General features: G+C 41.9%; 1 protein-coding gene across 1 annotated transcript in view; it reads left to right on the top strand.

Annotated features, from left to right (window-relative positions):
• GNA15 (G protein subunit alpha 15) overlaps positions 1–20,188 on the top strand; it is a 177,336-nt gene that overhangs the window by 97,479 nt on the left and 59,669 nt on the right. The window contains exon 4 of the mRNA XM_073593802.1: positions 19,637–19,765. Within this exon, the coding sequence (XP_073449903.1) occupies positions 19,637–19,765 (129 nt within the window). The remainder of the gene's footprint in view (positions 1–19,636; positions 19,766–20,188) is intronic.

Below are 20,188 nucleotides of genomic sequence, written 5' to 3'. Positions count from 1 at the left end.
TGGGCTACAGGACAATAGGCAAGCAGCTTGGTGAGAAGGCAACAACTGGCACAATTATTAGAAAATGGAAGAAGTTCAAGACGGTCAGTCTCCCTCGGTCTGGGGCTCCATGCAAGATCTCACCTCATGGGGCATCAATGATCATGAGGAAGGTGACGAATCAGCCCGGAACTACACGGCAGGACCTGGTCAATGACCTGAAGAGAGCTGGGACAACAGTCTCAAAGAAAACCATTAGTTACACACTACGCCATCATGGATTAAAATCCTGCAGCGCACGCAAGGTCCACTTGCTCAAGCCAGCGCATGTCCGGGCCTTTCTGAAGTTCGCCAATGACCATCTGAATAATCCAGAGGAGGAATGGGAGAAGGTCATAGGTCATGTGGCCTGATGAGACAAATATAGAGCTTTTTTTTTTCCACTCGCCGTGTTTGGAGGAAGAAGAAGGATGAGTACAACCCCAAGAACACCATCACAACCATGAAGCATGGAGGTGGAAACATCATTCTTTGGGGCTGCTTTTCTGCAAAGAGATCAGGACGACTGCACCGCATTGAGGGAAGGACGGATGGGACCATGTATCGCGAGATCTTGGCCAACAACCTCCTTCCTTCAGTAAGAGCATTGAAGATGGGTCATGGCTGGGTCTTCCAGCATGACAACAACCCAAAACACACAGCACACAGCTAGGGCAACTAAGGAGTGGCTCCGTAAGAAGCATCTCAAGGTCATGGAGTAGCCTAGCCAGTCTCCAGACCTGAAGCCAAAAGAAAATCTTTGGAGGGAGCTGAAAGTCCGTATTGCCCAGAGACAGTCCTGAAACCTGAAGGATCTGGAGAAGGTCTACAGGAAACGTATAATCTCTGTAATTGCAAACAAAGGTTTCTGTGCCAAATATTAAGTTCTGCTTTTCTGATGTATCAAATACTTACAGTGGGGACGGAAAGTATTCAGACCCCCTTAAATGTTTCACTCTTTGTTATATTGCAGCCATTTGCTAAAATCATTTAAGTTCATTTTTTTTCCTCATTAATGTACACACAGCACCCCATATTGACAGAAAAAACACAGAATTGTGGACATTTTTGCAGATTTATTAAAAAAGAAAAACTGAAATATCACATGGTCCTAAGTATTCAGACCCTTTGCTGTGACACTTATATATTTAAATCAGGTGCTGTCCATTTCTTCTGATCATCCTTGAGCTGGTTCTACACCTTCATTTGAGTCCAGCTGTGTTTGATTATACTGATTGACTTGTTTAGGAAAGCCACACACCTGTCTATGTAAGACCTTACAGCTCACAGTGCATTGCAGAGCAAATGAGAATCATGAGGTCAAAAGAAACTGCCTGAAGAGCTCAGAGACAGAATTGTGGCAAGGCATAGATCTGGTCAAGGTTACAAAAAAATTTCTGCTGCACTTAAGGTTCCTAAGAGCACAGTGGCCTCCATAATCCTTAAATGGAAGACGTTTGGGATGACCAGAACCCTTCCTAGAGCTGGCCGTCCAGCCAAACTGAGCTATCGGGGGAGAAGAGCCTTGGTGAGAGAGGTAAAGAAGAACTGAGGCTGAGCTCCAGAGATGCAGTCGGGAGATGGGAGAAAGTTGTAGAAAGTCAACCATCATTGCAGCCCTCCACCATTCGGGGCTTTATTGCAGAGTGGCCCGACGGAAGCCTCTACTCAGTGCAAGACACATGAAAGCCCGCATGGAGTTTGCTAAAAAAACACCTGAAGGACTCCAAGATGGTGAGAAATAAGATTCTCTGGTCTGATGAGACCAAGATAGAACTTTTTGGCCTTAATTCTAAGAGGTATGTGTGGAGAAAACCAGGCAGTGCTCATCACCTGTCCAATACAGTCCCAACAATGAAGCATGGTGGTGGCAGCATCATGCAGTGGGGGGTTTTTCAGCTGCAGAGACGGGACGACTGGTTGCAATCGAGGGAAAGATGAATGCGGCCAAGTACAGGGATATCCTGGACGAAAGCCTTCTCCAGAGTGCTCAGGACCTCAGACTGGGCCGAAGGTTTACCTTCCAACAAGACAATGACACTAAGCACACAGCTAAAATAACAAAGGAGTGGCTTCACAACAACTCCGTGACTGTTCTTGAATGGTCCAGCCAGTGCCCTGACTTAAACCCAATTGAGCATCTCTAGAGAGACATAAAAATGGCTGTCCACCAATGTTTACCATCCAACCTGACAGAACTGGAGAGGATCTGCAAGGAGGAATGGCAGAGGATCCCCAAATCCAGGTGTGAAAAACTTGTTGCATCTTTCCCAGAAAGACTCATGACTGTATTAGATCAAAAGGGTGCTTCTACTAAATACTGAGCAAAGGGTCTGAATACTTAGGACCATGTGATATTTCAGCTTTTCTTTTTTAATAAATCTGCAAAAATGTCAACAATTCCATGTTTTTTTTTTTTTTTTGTCAATATGGGGTGCTGTGTGTACATTAATGAGGAAAAAGTGAACTTAAATGATTTTGGCAAATGGCTGCAATATAACAAAGAGTGAAAAATTTAAGGGGGTCTGAATACTTTCCCCACTGTATGTCATGCAATAAAATGCTAACTAATTACTTAAAAATAATACGATGTGATTTTCTGGATTTTTGTTTTAGATTCCATCTCTCACAGTTGAAGAGTACCTATGATAAAAATTACAGACCTCTACATGCTTTGTAAAACCTAAAAAATCGACAGTGTATCAAATACTTGTTCTCCCCACTGTATAATATATATTTAATCCTGAGAACACCATCAATTATACATTGTAATGTTTTCTTTGTTCATACTAATGTAATTGTTCCTGCAATTATTCTATGAGTCACACACCTAATTTGTCAGCAATTTTCATTGGAGTAGAATTATATCACAACCAAGAAAAAAAATGACTCATGCTGACGTATATGGAGTGTCAGCATAGATAAAGAGAACAAGAATAAATAAAGACCAGAACTGCCCATAAAATGACTTTAACGAGGACTAAGCATCTATCACCCAGACACAAGTATTATAACAGAATATGATAGTAACATTCTGGCAGCATGTGAAATAGTAAAGACTATATACTGTAGTAAGGATTTCACACAAAAAAAAGACTATAGGCTCAATTGGAAATGTTCAGCAGGTCAACTGTTCTTTCTTTTATTGAATATTTAAACTAGTTAATGAAGACCACATGAGAAGTAAATAAATGAACTTAGAAGTACTAAACAGTACCAACAACAATAAAAGCAAGCCATTTTTATCAAAATAACAATTTTAGCCAAGATTATTTTACATTTTGTGAAGTTGACAAGATTAACAAGCTTGTTAAGAGAGGATAGGATAAAATTGAAGGTTAATAACCTTACCGATAAATATAAGGCATGATATTTAATCAGTGATAAAAGGTACAATAACAAGTCTTGTATTAATAACATTTGTTCTAAATCATACTTTTTATAGATTAAAGTGATTGTAAATGATCACCTTGTTAAACAGCCCATTCAGTTTAAAATACAAACGAAAAAACAAAACATTTGTGTTATAAACAAAACACCATAAAAAACTTTTTTTCCTTTTTATAAGTGATCACATTCCCTCTGTTCTCAGTTGCATAAGAGCGGGGGGAGGAGAAGCAGCAGCACACTGAGCTTGCCAGTGAATGGCTGTGCAGCGTGGGCGTGTCAGAAGTCGGGACAAGTCTGATCATTGGAGGAGAACAGGCTGAGTTCCCAGCACAGCTAGAGAACTGACAACGCTGTGCTCTCATGCTTAGTGTGGTCAGTTTTTAATAGGAAAGCAGAGGGACTGGCAGGAACACCAGGGATTTCACACAAAGGAAGCAATACAAAGAGAACAGGAGACTTCTTCATGCCAGTACATGGCACAGCAGGCACATATCAGGAATATGAAGTGTTGGGGTAACAAACACTTTAAATGAGGCTTAAAGTACAACTGTGTTTTTGTACAGGTTTCCAATAGTAAATTCCCCCCACTCCTGAAATGCTGCCTACTAGATGAAATACTTTCTTCTAGCACTTATCCATCCAATATTCACTGTGTGGTCCTGGTCTGAGTTGCATAGCCATTTCCTTAAAAATGACTGGAATAAAGTCCTTAGGTGCCCAATGTGAAGGTGCCAAAAAACATCCCCTCCCCTTTCCTCCCACTGTACTTTCCTCTCTCAATCAATTACATGTCACCCTGTACCCTGATACCACTTTATAACAAATATTACCATCAGCTAATTCCTAAAAGAGCCACATCAAAATTCTACAAATAAATTCTACAATAGCTATTAGCATTGATTGAGGAATCAGTTTTTTTGTTTGTTTCTTTTTGTTAGGCTGAATGAGAGAAAAAAAACTATCAGCGTATGTTCAGTTTAAAACTGTGGTTGATTTACTAAAGGCAAATAGACTGTACTCTTTGCAAGTGCAGTTGCACTCTTATGCCCCGTACACACGGTCAGATTTTCCGATGGAAAATGTACGATCGGAGCGTGTTGTCGGAAATTCCGACCATGTGTGGGCTCCATCGGACATTTTCCATCGGATTTTCCGACACACAAAGTTTGAGAGCAGGATATAAAATTTTCCGACAACAAAATCCGATCGCGTCAATTCCGACCGTGTGTGGCCTGTTCCGACGCACAAAGTGCCACGCATGCTCAGAAGAAATTCCGACACGGAACAGCTCGGTCTGGTAAACTTAGCGTTCGCAATGGATACAGCACTTTTGTCACGGTGCAATGTAAAAAATGGTTTAATACAGCGCACTCTCTTCTTCTTTATAATGTGAGAAGAATTAAGTAGTTTTGCTGCTCATATTCACACACACTTCTCAGAAACTTCTTTCTTTACTATTTATCGGGATTCCCTCAATATATTTTGATTTGTCACACCTGACAACATTATTTTGGTGCTGTTTAATTTTTTTTTTGGTTTTAAGGCAGATTAGTTATTTTTGGTTTGTATTTTTTTCAATGCTGATTTTTGTTGTTTTGGATTTTTATTTGTACTCCAGAAAATTTTTGTGTGTGTTTTTTGTGTCAAGTTACCACAACACAATTGATATGTTGTTCTATTTAATCTGTAGGAGATTGTTTGGTGTTGTTGTCCCTTGTTAATTTCACATTGTATTTTAGAAATGTACCTGAATCCTCACCAACAAACTGTCCTTTTTGGATGAAAACACACATAGGAGAGTATAATTTTCCCAAAAAATTCATTTATTAAGGGCTCACAACTAAACAAAGAGGGAGGCAATGCTGGAGAAACAGCAGAAATGGGTGAAGCCTTGGACCCCCAGGGCACACATCAACTATTTCCAAGCAAAATTGGTGGCCTGAGGAGTCCATATCTAAGGGAGTGCAGTCTGGTCCAGAAGTCCCAGAGATCCGGAAAGCAGCAGATGACATCTGTGTCCTCAGGCTGTGGTCATACGAGAGACTGCAGCTTCTGTCAGACCAGACTGAACCCAGGGCCATCACTCTCTTGTCTTCCTTCCACGCTTCCTTCCACACGGTGGCTCTGGTGGTGGAGTTGTGGCAGCAGGAGGAGGAGGAGGAGGATGGTCCAACTCAATCACGTCGGTCTTGGGTGTTAGTTCCCCACTCACCCCCTTAGTTAGGACTTTATAAAGCAGGTCCTCACATAGCTTGCGTTGACCCTCCTGCATGCCCTGCAGTTTTGTGGCAGCCATGCAGGCAAAGGCCTCTTCAGGAGTGGGTAAGGCTGGGAGGGACGCAGAAGCCTCCTGAATGAGCCTGAGCGCTGAGTCCTGCATGGGAGTCGTCTTCCTCGCTCTTTTGTATGGAAGGCGGAGGGGAGGAACCTGCGATTCAGTCAGGCTGCGACTGGTCCCAGGCTTCTCTTGGCTGACACTTAGCCCCGCCTCCTCCTGGCTGCAACTAATCCCCGCCTCCTCCTGACTGCCACATTCCACAACCTCCTCCTGGCTGAGGTCTTCCTGTGTATGAAAAAGGGACATAGTTTGAATTTTTTATTCATCAATCACACACAATTTTCACCTCCTGACTGTTGCAAATTTAATGTTATCAAATATAACAGACTATCCTTCTGAGCCCAGGATTTTTCATTCTTGTCCCAATTTTGGGTGCCCACTACTGTCTATTGATATGTAAAACACTTTTTTCAATCAGCAATTAGTGATCAATAATAACATCTAGTAAACATAATTTATTTATTGACCCGAAATCTGTAGAAGAATGCTATACCTGACTCAAGCTGGGCTCCTCCATTTCTTCCTGGCTGGAAGGCCCAGGTTGGACATCGGAAGCCTCAGCTGGGGTGGAAGGAAGAGTGGAAGGAAGAGTAGAGAGGGATTCCCTGACTTCAGTGTGGTCTGACAGAAAACGAAGTCTCTCATAGTACCACAGCCTGGGGACATAAACGTCATCTGCTGCAGCTCCAGACCTCTGGGAATTCGTGACCTTCTTGCGCTCCCTAAGATGAGTGCTCCTCAGGCCACCAATTTTGTTTTTTAAATAGGGGATGGTTGCTGTGGGGACCACTGGCTTCACCAACTCCAGCAGTTTCTCCAGCGCTGCCTGCCTCTTTTGTTTATTATTGTAATGGGGGTGTCTCACTTGCCACAGACAGGGCAGCTCCCTGTACTTGTCTATGAACAGGGGGAGGAAGTTGTGGTCATTGAAGCCATCCATTTTCTCTGCAAGACACAACACTAGACAAACCCTAATGTCAGGCCAAACTCCCCTAATCTTGTTACAATATAGGCTTCCATTTCGAAGCAGTATAGGCCCAAGTTTAGATCTTACCTTCGTTATCACGATCGGCGCCTCTGATGCTCCTTCCTCCGCTCACAGAACGTACGTAATACGCATGCATGTTACGCTTTATACACACTGTGCATGCGTGTAACTCCGCCCGCCCCTGACATTCTTTCTAGTCTATTCCCCGCCCCTTTTCATTCGGCACAGTGGGGGAAGAGCACATGGCGGATACACAGCAGGTGTACTAATTACAGCAACGAGGAGGAGGGGGAGAAAAGCCCGGAGCCTGAAATGTCTGGATCCAGAAGGAGAAGATTTAAGGCATCAAATATGTCCTTTGGGAGATGTTGGAGATGGTGGACATCCTGAAGAGGGCCGACTATAACGGGAAGTATGGACCTTACCCCAACCCCAATGTCCGAAAGGCCAAGATCATGGCGAAAGTGGTCAAGAGTCTGCACCGGAATTTCGGGGTACAACGATCAAAAGATCAGCTCAGGAAGCGGTGGTCGGACCTGAAATTACTAGAACATGAGCAGTACAGAAAGATCCGGAGAGTGCTGCAAAAAAGTAAGTAGCTGTCCTGTGTTCCTATTCTTTATGTTTCTTACGTTTGTGCTGCTCCATGTGCTTTTCGTACAAGTGTACATTTTTAAATGGCAACTTTCATGTTCATGGGCACATTATTCGTTCGTATCAAACATTTTTCTTTCGGCCTATAAAACACCATTGTTTAGGCCATATGCATTTGGCCACAATTTTTACGCCCTACTTGTCTGAAACTAATTTGGTTGTGTAGATGGCTTTGTTACTAGAATGAAATGCAAACTAGATTCTGTGTAAGGAGAGGACACTCAGCAGCTGTTTTCACATCTGGACACTGGAGCACTAGTGTGGGACACAAGAACACCATTTTTACTAGGGGGGGCACACAGGTGCTCCAGTGTATACTATAGGGGGGTCTCTATCTGTGAAGCTTGTACAAAACAGATAAAGCATTGAAGCTTGACAAAGGACACTGAAAATGCTCCATTTTGGAACTCGGTCAAAATAGACAATTGTACCCCACTTCCAAGCAATGTTTCAGATTTATAGTTCTGCCATCAAATATCTGTATGCTAAGTATACCATTTTTGTTGTACATAGGGGAGAAAAGACTCGGAGGGCACCCTTCATCCGAGGAGACCACCGACCCCCCACCTCTGGAAGAAGGGGAAATCCACCCAACACAAGAAGGGCAGGAGGATGAAGAAGATGTGGTGGAAATTGTCACCACAACAGGTGAGTGTCTGCGACCACAGGCTCAGGTAAGAGATGGATGCCGGCATATTTTTCATACCTGTTTTTTTTTGGTTTCTCTCTTTTTAGGTGATTGTGATGTTGTGGATCCAGATCCTTTCACATCAGAAAGTGCCCAGATCCTGATCTGGGAGATCATGGGATGTAATTTACAATTGGAAAACCTCCATTAAAAACATCAATGATGTTATTACAAAAAATAAAAACATCATTGATGTTTTGGGGCGAGTTTAAAACCCCTCCAAATCCCTTTGTTTTTTGGTGTGCTACAATGTTCTAAATGTTTTAGCGATTTTTCAAAAAGCCAAATTTGGAGGATGCACACAGTGTGCCCACATGTGCTATCTGCCATCACGGGAGATCAAGGGACGCGTTTTGGGGGTGCAACCCCTTCATCAATAATAAAGTAGCTGAGAGGAAGGGGTTGATCCCCCAAAACACGTCCCTTTATCCCCCGTGATGGCAGGTAGCATTGACATTGGTAAATTTGTGTGCATTTTCCAAATTTGGCTTTTCCTGGGGTGACTTCACCCCATCTGAACGCAATATCAAACACAGTTCCTAAATACTCATGTCTGATATTGCCTTCAAGTTCTACCAAATGTGAACTTTGTAAGTTCAAGATTTGTGTCTTTCTTGTTGGTTTTACACATGCCTGTTTTAGCTTAAATGGACATTTCTCTTTTTTCTAATGCTACCCCAAAAATTTATATACAACAAACATGTTGGTTTGTTTTAAAAACCTTTTCTAAATGCACATGTGATTGTGCAGGTATTAAAAAGATTGCTCATCAAGAATGTGTGGATTATTGTCTCAACACTACAACACTTTTGTGGGGCTCTAATTGCTGCTTTCTGTGAAAATGGGGGTTATTTCCTAAGGGCTAATCCTCTTTGCACTACAAGTGCAGTTTCAGTGCAGTTTCAAGTGCACTTGTAGTGCAAATTGTCTTTGCCTTTAGTAAATAACACACAACAGTGCTTTGTATAAGGTTACACAATCACGCCCTTTTCAGGACTCACCACATTTCTGTCAGAGTCATCTAAAAAACACAAGCAGTAAATGTCAACAAAGATTTTATTTTTTTTGTTTTTTTATTTGATAAAGGATTCACAAATTTGCTGGCATATTGATGGCCCCCCTACCCGCAAAGAACTCCAGGTATCGTAACCGGACATCACGGGCACTCAGGGAGGGCAAGCCAGGACGGCCACTTTCAAGCGCCGTCAGTGTTGTTTCATGTATCATTCCGGCCTCAGGCCCAACTAAGCCAGCATAGTTGGCCGAATGTTGGCGTAAAAAGTTATGGAGAATACAGCACGCCAGGATTAGATGATTAAGTTTATACTCCGCCATATGGATGGGTGTCAGAAATAGGCGGAACCGGCTGGCCAGGATTCCAAATGTGTTCTCCACCACTCTTCTGGCTCTGGCCAGCCGGTAATTAAAAACCCTCTGTTCTGGGGTGAGGGTCCTCATAGGGAATGGTCGCATAAGATGGTCCCCCAGCGCAAATGCTTCATCCGCTACGAAGACGAATGGGAGTCCTTCCACATTGTCCTCTGGAGGTGGCAAGTCCAAGCTGCCATTCTGGAGACGCCTGTAGAACTCCGTCTGGGCGATGACTCCACCATCGGACATCTGGCCATACTTCCCCACGTCCACATACAAGAAGTCGTAATTAGCCGACACCACCGCCAACATCACAATACTATTGAACCCCTTATAGTTGAAATAGTACGACCCCAAGTTGGGTGGTGGGACGATGTGGACGTGTTTCCCATCAATTGCCCCTCCGCAGTTAGGAAAGTCCCACTGCTGGGCAAAGTGGGAGGCCACAGTCTGTCATTCCTGTGGCATTGAAGGAAACCGTTGAGGAAAAAAAAAAAATTAGTATTTTTGCACATAAACATGGCAAGCAGATTAGACACAAAAATTCTTGGCCAACCTCCAGATAGCATTTATTAAGGGGAATTTAACAACACCAAAGTATAAGGTACACCTATCATATCCCCCCCCCCTCTCATGGACCATTTCTAACATTATAGGGGGTGGGGAATCTTGGACAGGTAACCCTCTCCACTTTATTGAGAGATGAATGCCTAAATACAGGGTATTACTTGGAACAGCCCCTCCTTAGTTACACTATTGGCAGCCCATTGGACAGGTAAGAAGTGTCATAATGCAAAGATATAAATACACACTGTACACATTTGAGGACATTTGGACATTCTGCTATTACCTGTCAAGATAATAATAGGATAAAAAAACTTTAAACAGTACCATTTGAAAGTATACAGGCAGGCCCTTGCACTACATGCTTTGGGGAATTCATCCATAAATCAGACCACAAAAGAGATGGGTATAGTGTGTATGGGTTTGGCAAAGTCAGCAGATAGATGATTGAGGATAGATAGAGAATTGGGATCAGCTGACTTCGCAGTTGGGGGGAGGGAGGGTTACTAAAAATGATTTGGGGACACCACAAAAAAAGCCTCTGGCACTCTGCCTGAATGTAAAGCACAAATCACATTTAAAAACATTTTAGGGGGTGTTTGGGGTAAAACACTTCTATGGAGCTGATAAAATACATTAAGTGACTCCATGAGGTGAATATAGGGCAGGAGAGCATGCTGGGGAGGTTATTGAAGGCAAATATGTATGAAGGACAAAAAAAATAATTACAGAAAAATCCAGCCTGCATGAGAACAAAGGGGACATTCACAGCATATTACAATCATGGTAATTAGGGAATGAGGAAAGAAATACAATATATTATCAAACATTCAATACAATAAAATGTGATATTAAAGGATAAAAAACTTACCTTCATATACTCCTTCTGCAGGACCTGGATGATGGCAGAACAGGTCTCTGGGATAATGATCCCCAGAGCCTGGGGGGAGATGCCTGTTGAGAACTTCAAGTCCTGCAGGCTTCTCCCTGTCACCAAGTACCGCAGGGTAGCGACGAGCCTCTGCTCCGCAATGATGGCTTGCCTCATGCAGGTATCCTGCCTGCTGATATAGGGGGTGAGCAAAGCCAGCAGACGGTGAAATACGGGGTCCGTCATCCTGAGAAAGTTCCTGAAATCATCAGGATTATTCTCACGGATCTCACGGAGCAAAGGCATACGAGAGAACTGGTCACGCTGAAGCAACCAATTCTTGGTCCATGAACTCCTCCCCACCCTGTTCATGGACTGGACTTGTGTCAAGGTCAGGACCCCAACACCAAGCCCCCGCACAGCACAAACTCTACGAGGAGTACGTATACGCAACATGGCTAGAAAACGGTCGGCTGCTCAGAACGAAGTAACAGAACGCACTGAAGAACAGCAAGGCCTGTGAAGAGCGACCTGAAAAACAGTAACGAACGAACAAGAACACAATGACTATAAGTCACGCGGAACTTGCTTGCACGCACTGAAGAGCAGATACAAACCCACAAGCACAAACTGAACCGCAGAAAACGATCTGAAAGCCACGAGTCTGAAAAAGCGCGAATGGTCTCTCACCAAACTTTTACTAACACGAGATTAGTAAAAGGAGCCCAAAGGGTGCCGCGCTTGGTTCTGAACTGGCCTTTTCTAGTCTCGTCGTACGTGGTTGACGTCACCGCGTTGTTGGCGATCGGAAATTCCGACAACTTTGTTTTCCTTGTGTGTGATTGGATATTCTTTGCAAAGTAAAGCTCAATCTAATTTACTTAAGCTCTGGAGCAATTGCACTTTCAGAGTCCAACTGCACTTGCAAAGTGTACAGTCTATCTGCCTTTAGTAAATCAACCCCTATATGTGTTTCAGTATTGAAAAGAAAATCAGCTTTACCAGTAAGTTCAGCAGGGGTTGATCTGATAAATAAGGTTATTTTTGGCAGAGTTAATTAACCACTTGCCAACCAGCTGCCGTCATTGTACTGCGGCAGGTTGATTCCTTCCTGCAAATCGCCATAGGTGTACGTCGGCTCTTTTAAGAGTTATAGCAGGCGCGCATGCACCGCCTGAGGTGCGTGCGCCCACTGCACCGCAGGGGAGCCGATGCACGTGGCCGACAACCGCGATGTCTGCCAGCCACCCGCGATCGCTCCACAGAGATCCAGTACGGGGATCGGTCAATGTAAACAAACAGATCCCCATTCTGACAGGGGAGTAGAGAGAGATCATCTGTTCCTAGTGATCAGGAACAGCGGTCTCTCCCCTCCTCCAGTCAGTACACTCCCCCCACAGTTAGAAACACCTCCCAGGGAACCCATTTAACCCCTTGATCATTACTAGTGTTAACCCCTTCCCTGCGAGTGTCATTTTTACAGTAATCAGTGCATTTTTATAGCACTGATCGCTGTATAAATGTCAGTGGTCCCAAAAAAGTGTAAAAAATGTCCGATCTGTCCGTCGCAATGTCGCAGTCCCACTAAAAATCTCTGATCACCGCCATTACTAGTAGAAAAAAAATAATAATGCCATAAATCTATCCCCTATTTTGTAGATGCTATAACTTTTGCGCAAACTAATCAATATGCACTTATTGCAATTTTTTTTACCAAAAATATATAAAAGAATACCTATTGGCCTAAACTGATGAAGACTTTTTGTTTTTTGGGGGGGGGGGACGAATTTATTATAGCAAAAAGTAAAAAATATTGTTTTTTTAAAAAAAAAATTGTAGGTCTGTTTTCTTATTTATAATGCAAAAAATAAAAACCGCAGAGGTGATCAAATACCACCAAAAGAAAGCTCTATTTGTGGGAAAAAAAGGACATCAATTTTGTTTGGGTACAACTTCGCACAACCGCGCAATTGTCAGTTAAAGCGATGCAGTGCCATATCACAAAAAATGGCATGGTCATTAAGGGGGAAAATCTTCCGGTCCATAAGTGGTTAAAGCCCAACTGAACCCTTACTATTTATTACTGTAATACAATCAGGCTGTATATTCATTAATAAATATGAAGTTTGTTTTACTATTTTTTAACTGCTCCAGCAAGGGTTAAAATACCTTCTGATGGCAGCTTTTAGAAAAATCAGCACTCTTCCTCCCTGAGCTGCGCTGTTTAATTGAACAGTGTAATGGGGCAATGGATACTGGACCTATGCCAGGCCACTGCATTGTGAATGAGAACAGCACCCTATGACAAATCATTCTGTGCATGCAGGAGAAACCTAAGACGTCTTTCTACAATTCTTCCCAGGTCTAATTAGGCCCACCCAACCTTTTATTCATGGCCAGTAGACATCAAGAAGCTGAGGAGATTGCATGGCAATCAATAAAGCATGAGTGAGCATAGCTGTAACTGGCCAGCAACTCTATACAGTGGAACCTTGGATTACGAGCATAATCAGTTCCAGGAGAATGCTTGTAATCCAAAGCACTTGCATATCAAAGTGAGTTTCCCCATAGAAGTTAATGGAAACGAAGATAATTTGTTCCGCATTGCATGGCCACCTTCTGTCGGACCGAATGCTATACACACTGGCCGAATGTCGGACGGTTTTTATTAAACAGGCCGATGTTGCTCGACATTCGGCCTGTGTGTACTAGGATTTAGGGGTCTATTTCTAAAAAATGTCTATAGTCATTCATCCAAAGAATCTACATATACATTTGTTCTTTATTCATTGGGCAAACGTCTGTTATTTTGTTCTATTTTCTCTTCTAAGTTCTTTTATTATGGGCAGTAGTAAAATAAAGCATTATGACCACCTTGATAAAGGAGCATAAGAAATTCATACGTTTTTGTAACAAGAAATACAATGTAACTATTCTGGAGAACACTAGCGACAATTGCAAATAAATGTAACCAATGATTACATAACTTATAAGTTGAATGAGTCAGAGGAATAAATCACATCTTCTTCCTGTTCTTCTCTTATCCCTCCTTCTGTTTTGGGCAGAATTTCAGTTAGAGAGGGACAGTCTGAAAGGAACCAGATTTTTTTAACCTATACCTTAATGGTGGTCTGGCTAATTTTAGATACTCATCCACCCAGCGATGTCCAGCGGAGATTCTCTCTTCTGGCAGAGCCCGGGTTCATCCAACATGTTTCTCTGTTGGTGCCCCGCTAGGCCCTCTTCTTTTACTCGGTTTGCCTACTGGGATATGTGATGTTCATATCAATGGAGGCAAAAGGGGAACAGGGCACGTCGGGGCTGGACAAATTCATTAAAGAAAAGTAAATAACGGAAAAAAGGTCCCTAATCGGGCAGAGGAGGGGTGGAGAGGAGGAACAATGCCATTGAGGGTGAAGATCTGCAATGCTCTGTGCCCCCCCCTCCCGTGTCATAGCTGCATGTATTGAATGTTTATTTGTTAAGTTAAAGTGTTTGTTAAGTCTAATTTTCAAGTTACTACCAGACTCTCTATTAGAGCCTGGCATACCACACTATGGAAGTTATTTAAAAAAACAAGTGTTCTAAATACCTATTTACAGCTGTCTTCTGGCCAGTCACATGTTTCATGGCCGCTTTACAGCTACAAGACAGGACTTCAAGGGAGGAGCCGAGCAGCCACCTGATCTCCCCAGCTGACGTCAGCCAGGGAGATCACATGGCGCTCGGCTCCTCCCGCAGAAGCCCTGTCTCGTAGCTGTAAAGCAGCCGCGAGTCATGTGACCCACCTGAAGACAGCTGTAAATAGGTATTTACAAAGCTCGTTTTTAAAAAATAACTTCCATAGTGTGATATGCCAGGCTCTAATAGAGGGTCTGTCTGTGACAATTGTAGGGTTTTTAATTTTTAATAGCGGCAGGGGCGGGGGGGCGGAGACAGAGACAGAGAGAGGGAGCTGTCAGGCAGGAAGGAGAGGGGGGAGAGAGGAGAGCAGAGGGGACAGCAGTGTATAAATGAGAGATGCACTCTGACCACGGTGGTCAGGGCTCAGTAGCCCTGTTTATCGTGGTCAGTATAGAGAGGGCATACAGGAAGTGGCAGGTTCAGGGAGTTTTTTTTACAGTTTAGAGGGGGGAAGATTACACAGCACAAGCACTGTGCTGTGTAATCTGCTTCAACCGCTCCAGCCCCAGAATATTTTCCCCCCTTTCTGACCAGAGCACTTTTTACAATTTGGCACTGCGTCGCTTTAACTGACAATTGTGTGGTCGTGCAACGCTGTACCCAAACGAAATTTGTGTCCTTTTTTCCCACAAATTAAGCTTTCTTTTGGTGGTATTTAATCACCTCTGCAGTTTTTATTTTTGCACTATAAACAAAAAAGGAGCAACAATTACAAAAAAAAAAACAATATTTTTTACTTTTTGCTATAATAAATATCCCCAAAAATGTTTTTAAAAAACAAATTTCTTCATCGGTTTAGGCCAATATATTTTCTTCTATATATTTTTGGTAAAAAAAAATCGCAATAAGCGTATATTGATTGGTTTGCGCAAACGTTATAGCGTCTACAACCTACGGGAAAGATTTATGGCATTTTTATTATTATTAATTTTTTTTACTAGTAATGGCGGTGATCTGCCATACTGCGACATACAGCGGACAGATTTGACACTTTGACACATCTTTGGGACCATTGACATTTATACAGCGATCAGTGCTATAAATATGCACTGATTTTTGTGTAAATGTCACTGGCAGGGAAGGGGTTAACACTAGGGGGCGATCAAGGGGTTAAATGTGTTCCCTAGCTAGTGTTTCTAACTGTATGGGGATAGGACTGACTGGGGAAGGAGACATATCGCTGTTCCTACTTACTAGGAACAAACAATATGTCTCCTCTCCCCTGACAGAACAGGGATTTGTGTGTTTACACACACAATCCCCGTGCTGGCTCTCGTGCCTGCGATCGCGGGTGGCTGGCGGTTGCAACCATGCGCATCGGGTCCCCCGCGCACGGGCGCATGCCTCCATGGCTCTTAAAGGGAACAACACACCCATACGTTGTTTTGCACAGCCGTGCCATTCTGCCGATGTATATCGGTGTAAGCCGGTCAGCAAGTGGTTAAGGGACCAGGATGTGTATTTTTTTTTTTTTTTGGGTTAACGAACACTTTAAGATGTTACATAAACAATAAAAAATCATTGAAAAAATATATACACTTTAAAACAATTAAGATAAGAAAAATTAAAAAAACGACTTAAAACCATTATAGTATCTTCTCATGTCAAAGTACTGTTTGCAGCTTCTGTGTTACTGTGATGCAGTTATCAAATTCATCACAGTCAGACTGGTGCTCTTAACCCCACAATCTTGTAGATTTCAAATAGATTTTGTCCTGTTTTGAAACAGGCTTTTGCATGGTCTGAATCATATCAGGCAACCCTGAGGTATAACAGTTCTTCCAGACAGGAAGTAACAGTAACACAAAAATAAAATGTCTTTTTTATTATTAGAACAGAGAAGGCTAGAACCCCTGCCCCATATTATTTTTTTTGTCTGTATCTCACAAAGTGAGGGGAATTCTCTCTAACAGAACCCTGGGTAGCAGTAAAAACATAAAATGGGTTCTAACCCTTCCCGGGGCTATTCAAAACTAAAAAAAAACAAAAAACACTTTGGCTTGACATACACTTGTCTCACTTGCAACTCTGTCACTGGAGAGAACTCACCAGTGACAAGATCGCTAAAATGTACAGGAAAGGCACTCATCTGTTTTGAATGTGTCCCTGCCAAAAATGCTGCAGAATATGTGTCACCAGTAAGGAAGCAACATGTTGTTCATCCAGCTGGCGAGGGAGTGACTCATGCAAGCAGGTGAGTGTCTCACCTCCCTGTTGTGTCTTCCATAGTGATCTTGTCCCGACACTGGTTTGGCCAGTGATAGGATCACAAGTGTGACATTGGACTAAGGTGTTCGTTTATGAAACAGAGAAAAGCTTTCATCCTCAGGATCTTGGTTGATCTTTGGTGTGTACCGGTTTATGAAACTGAGATGAGCAGAGAACATGTTCTCTGCTTCTCATCACAGCACACAATCATTCTGTGAAAAATGGCCAGTTTACAAAAGTGAGAACTGAAGATCTCACTGGCCACTACTCTGAAATATCTCCATCCCAGATTCTCCAGCTCACAGATGGAGAATCTGTGAGAAAAGCTGGTGCGATTAGAGAAAGAAGACTTTTTTCTTCCTTTACTGTATATCAGAACCAGTGGGTTAAAATTAATATTATATATTTTTATATATATATATATATATATATATATATATATATATATATATATATATATATATATATATATCATATATGTACGTATGTATATATACAGTTGTGTGAAAAAGTATTTGCCCCCTTCCTGATTTTTTTTATTTTTTTTGCATAGTTGTCACACTTAAATGATTAAGATCATCAAACAAATTTTAATATTACACAAAGATAAACCGAGTAAATCCAAGATGCAGTTTTTAAATTATTATTTCATTTATTAAGGGAAAAAAGCTGTTTAAACATGCCTTGCCCTATGTGAAAAAGTAATTCCCCCCTCCCATGCTGAGTCATGAATGAACTGTGATTAACCACAATTTTTTGGAAAGCAGAGTTAAATTTCACTTGCCACACTTGGCCTGACTACTGCCAGAGCTGTTGAATCAAGAAATCCCATAAATAGCAGCTGTCTGACAAAGTGAAGCACGCTAACAGATCACAAAAAGCCACACATCATGCCACAATCTAAAAAAAATCAAGAACAGATTAGAAACAAAGTAATGTACATGTATCAGTCTAGGAAGGGTTTCAAAGCCATTTCTAAGGCTTTGGAACTCCAGTGAACCACGGGAAAAGCCATTATCCACAAATAATGGTGGTGAACCTTACCAGGAGTGGCCGGCCTACACAAATTACTCCAAGAGCATGACAACGACTCATCCAGGAGGTCATAAAAGAACCCAGAACAAGATCTAAAGAACTGCAGGCCTCACTTGCCTCAGGTAAGATCAGTGTTCATGATTCAACAATAAAAAAGAGACTGGGCAAAATTGGCCAAAGCCACTGCTGACCAAAAAGAACACAAAGGCTCATCTCACATTTACCAAAAAACATCTTGATTATCCCCAAGACTTTTAGGCAAATATTTTGTGGACTAATGAGACATTAGATGAGATTATCTTGGCAAAGGAGAAGTGCTCACTAACACAGATTTAGACAGGTTTGTGAACAATATTTGAGAGAAATAGGCCTTTTGCCTTTTTGCTCAATATAGATAGACAGACAGACAGACAGACAGACAGACAGATAGATAGATAGATAGATAGATAGATAGATAGATAGATAGATAGATAGATAGATAGATAGATAGATAGATAGGTATATATAGATATATATATACACATATATATATATCTATATATACACTGTATATATGTATTAGTTAGCTACCATGTGTCTATGCATGTTCTTTTTACCTTTGGTTTCACTTTTTAAACTGGGCGGCACTGTAATCTCACAATATCTCACAGGATTACAGGCAGACCACCTTTTACTTTACAGATCTCGGATGTTTTTTAGAGGAAAAACTTCTCCTCTGTTCTCCCTCTGAGAACTGAAGTTCTCGGCTTCATACACAGGCTACAGAGGAGATCATTTTCCTTTAAAAAATTGCCAAGAACTGAACCGAGAGAAAACTTCTCAGTTTAATAAACGTTTTTCAGGCGCTTTAACGCTAAAAATAGCTCCTGTAAAGCATCTGAAAAAAGCCTCACCTGCAATCCCAGTGTGAAAGCCCGAATGCTTTCACACTGGGGCGCTGCGCTGGCAGGGAGTCACAAAAGTCCTTCTTTGCAGTGCTTTAGGAGCGGGGTATACCCCGCTCCTAAAGCACCCCTGCCCATTGAAATCAATGAGCAGCGCCACCGAACCGTCGCCAAAGCGCTGCTGCAGCGGTGTTTTGCGGGCAGTTTAAACCCTTTTTCGGCCGCTAGCGGGGGTCAAAACCGCCCCGCTAGTTGCCCAATAGCGCCACTAAAAGACGATAAAGCACCGCTTAAAATATCGCCACTTTACCACCGATGCCCGGGCACTTTCAGTGTGAAAGGGCTCTTTGAGTGACATAAAAAAATTATAAGAAGGGTAGACCTGTGAACTCTTGGATTGCTTAGCAGAAAAAACATTTTGGACTATTGTAGGACAGGAAAACTTTATTAAACCTACATCTCTTAAAATCCAAAGTGTTTTAGGCATTTGAACCTCCATATTCCGGATACATAAAACATAATGCATAGTAAAAAGATTGCTATACATATTGTTCTTATACATCACATACAAAGAGTATTGCAGAAAAAACCCATAAATATTAAATATACAATAAAAAATCTTATATAATCGATAATGAACGCAATCATGATATTTTATGTGTAACGCACCTAAAAATCAGATATGTGCATCATATGGATGCATACAGGCTGAAGATTTACAAAGAAACCAGTTATCAGTCAATGGTAGAATAAAAACGTATATATGGCCATGTGTTGTTTTTCCATAGGTGACCAAACATCACTTTCATACATAGTACACAGAGTAAAATGTACAGCTGCAATGGATTACAGATATTGTAAACAATAAATGTTATCACAGGATTACATAATGTGATATACAAGCCTCGCTTATCTCAGCTAACAAAGTCTTCATGTCTTGCAGCTACTTGACCAATCTGGAACGGATCACAGAGGATGGATATCTACCAACTAATGAAGACATTGTAAGGGTCCGGATGCCAACTACAGGAATCAACGAGTATTGTTTCTCTGTGGATAATGTTACTCTTAGGTGAGAAACAAGAAATATACACTGTGTGTACATGTGCTACTATAAATTGTTCGAGTGTGTGTTCATTAAATTTACTAAATTATAGTAACTAAAACTGCATGGTGCAAAATCTTGTGCAGCTGTGCATAGTAACCAATCAGCTTTCAGGTTTTATAATTAAAGCTTAATTGAACTAACGGAAGTTAGAAGTTGATAGGCTGCTATGCACAGCTGCAGCAGATTCTGAGTGTACCAGTTTTAGTAAATTCTGTTCTTCAAAATGTACAAACTTTTGTTTTTTTACTTTGCTTTCCTCCTCTGAACAGCTCTGAGTTTGTGGCTAAAGTCAGAAACAGTACTATAGGGGGAAGCATGTGCATGGATACATTCAGAGAAGCCAAAAGACTAACTATAGTTCAAAAATCATGAGACATCCCACCTTTC

The sequence above is a fragment of the Aquarana catesbeiana genome, linkage group LG01, assembly GCF_042186555.1.
Source record: "Aquarana catesbeiana isolate 2022-GZ linkage group LG01, ASM4218655v1, whole genome shotgun sequence".
Taxonomy (NCBI): domain Eukaryota; kingdom Metazoa; phylum Chordata; class Amphibia; order Anura; family Ranidae; genus Aquarana; species Aquarana catesbeiana.
This window is presented reverse-complemented; position numbering and strand designations above follow the sequence as displayed.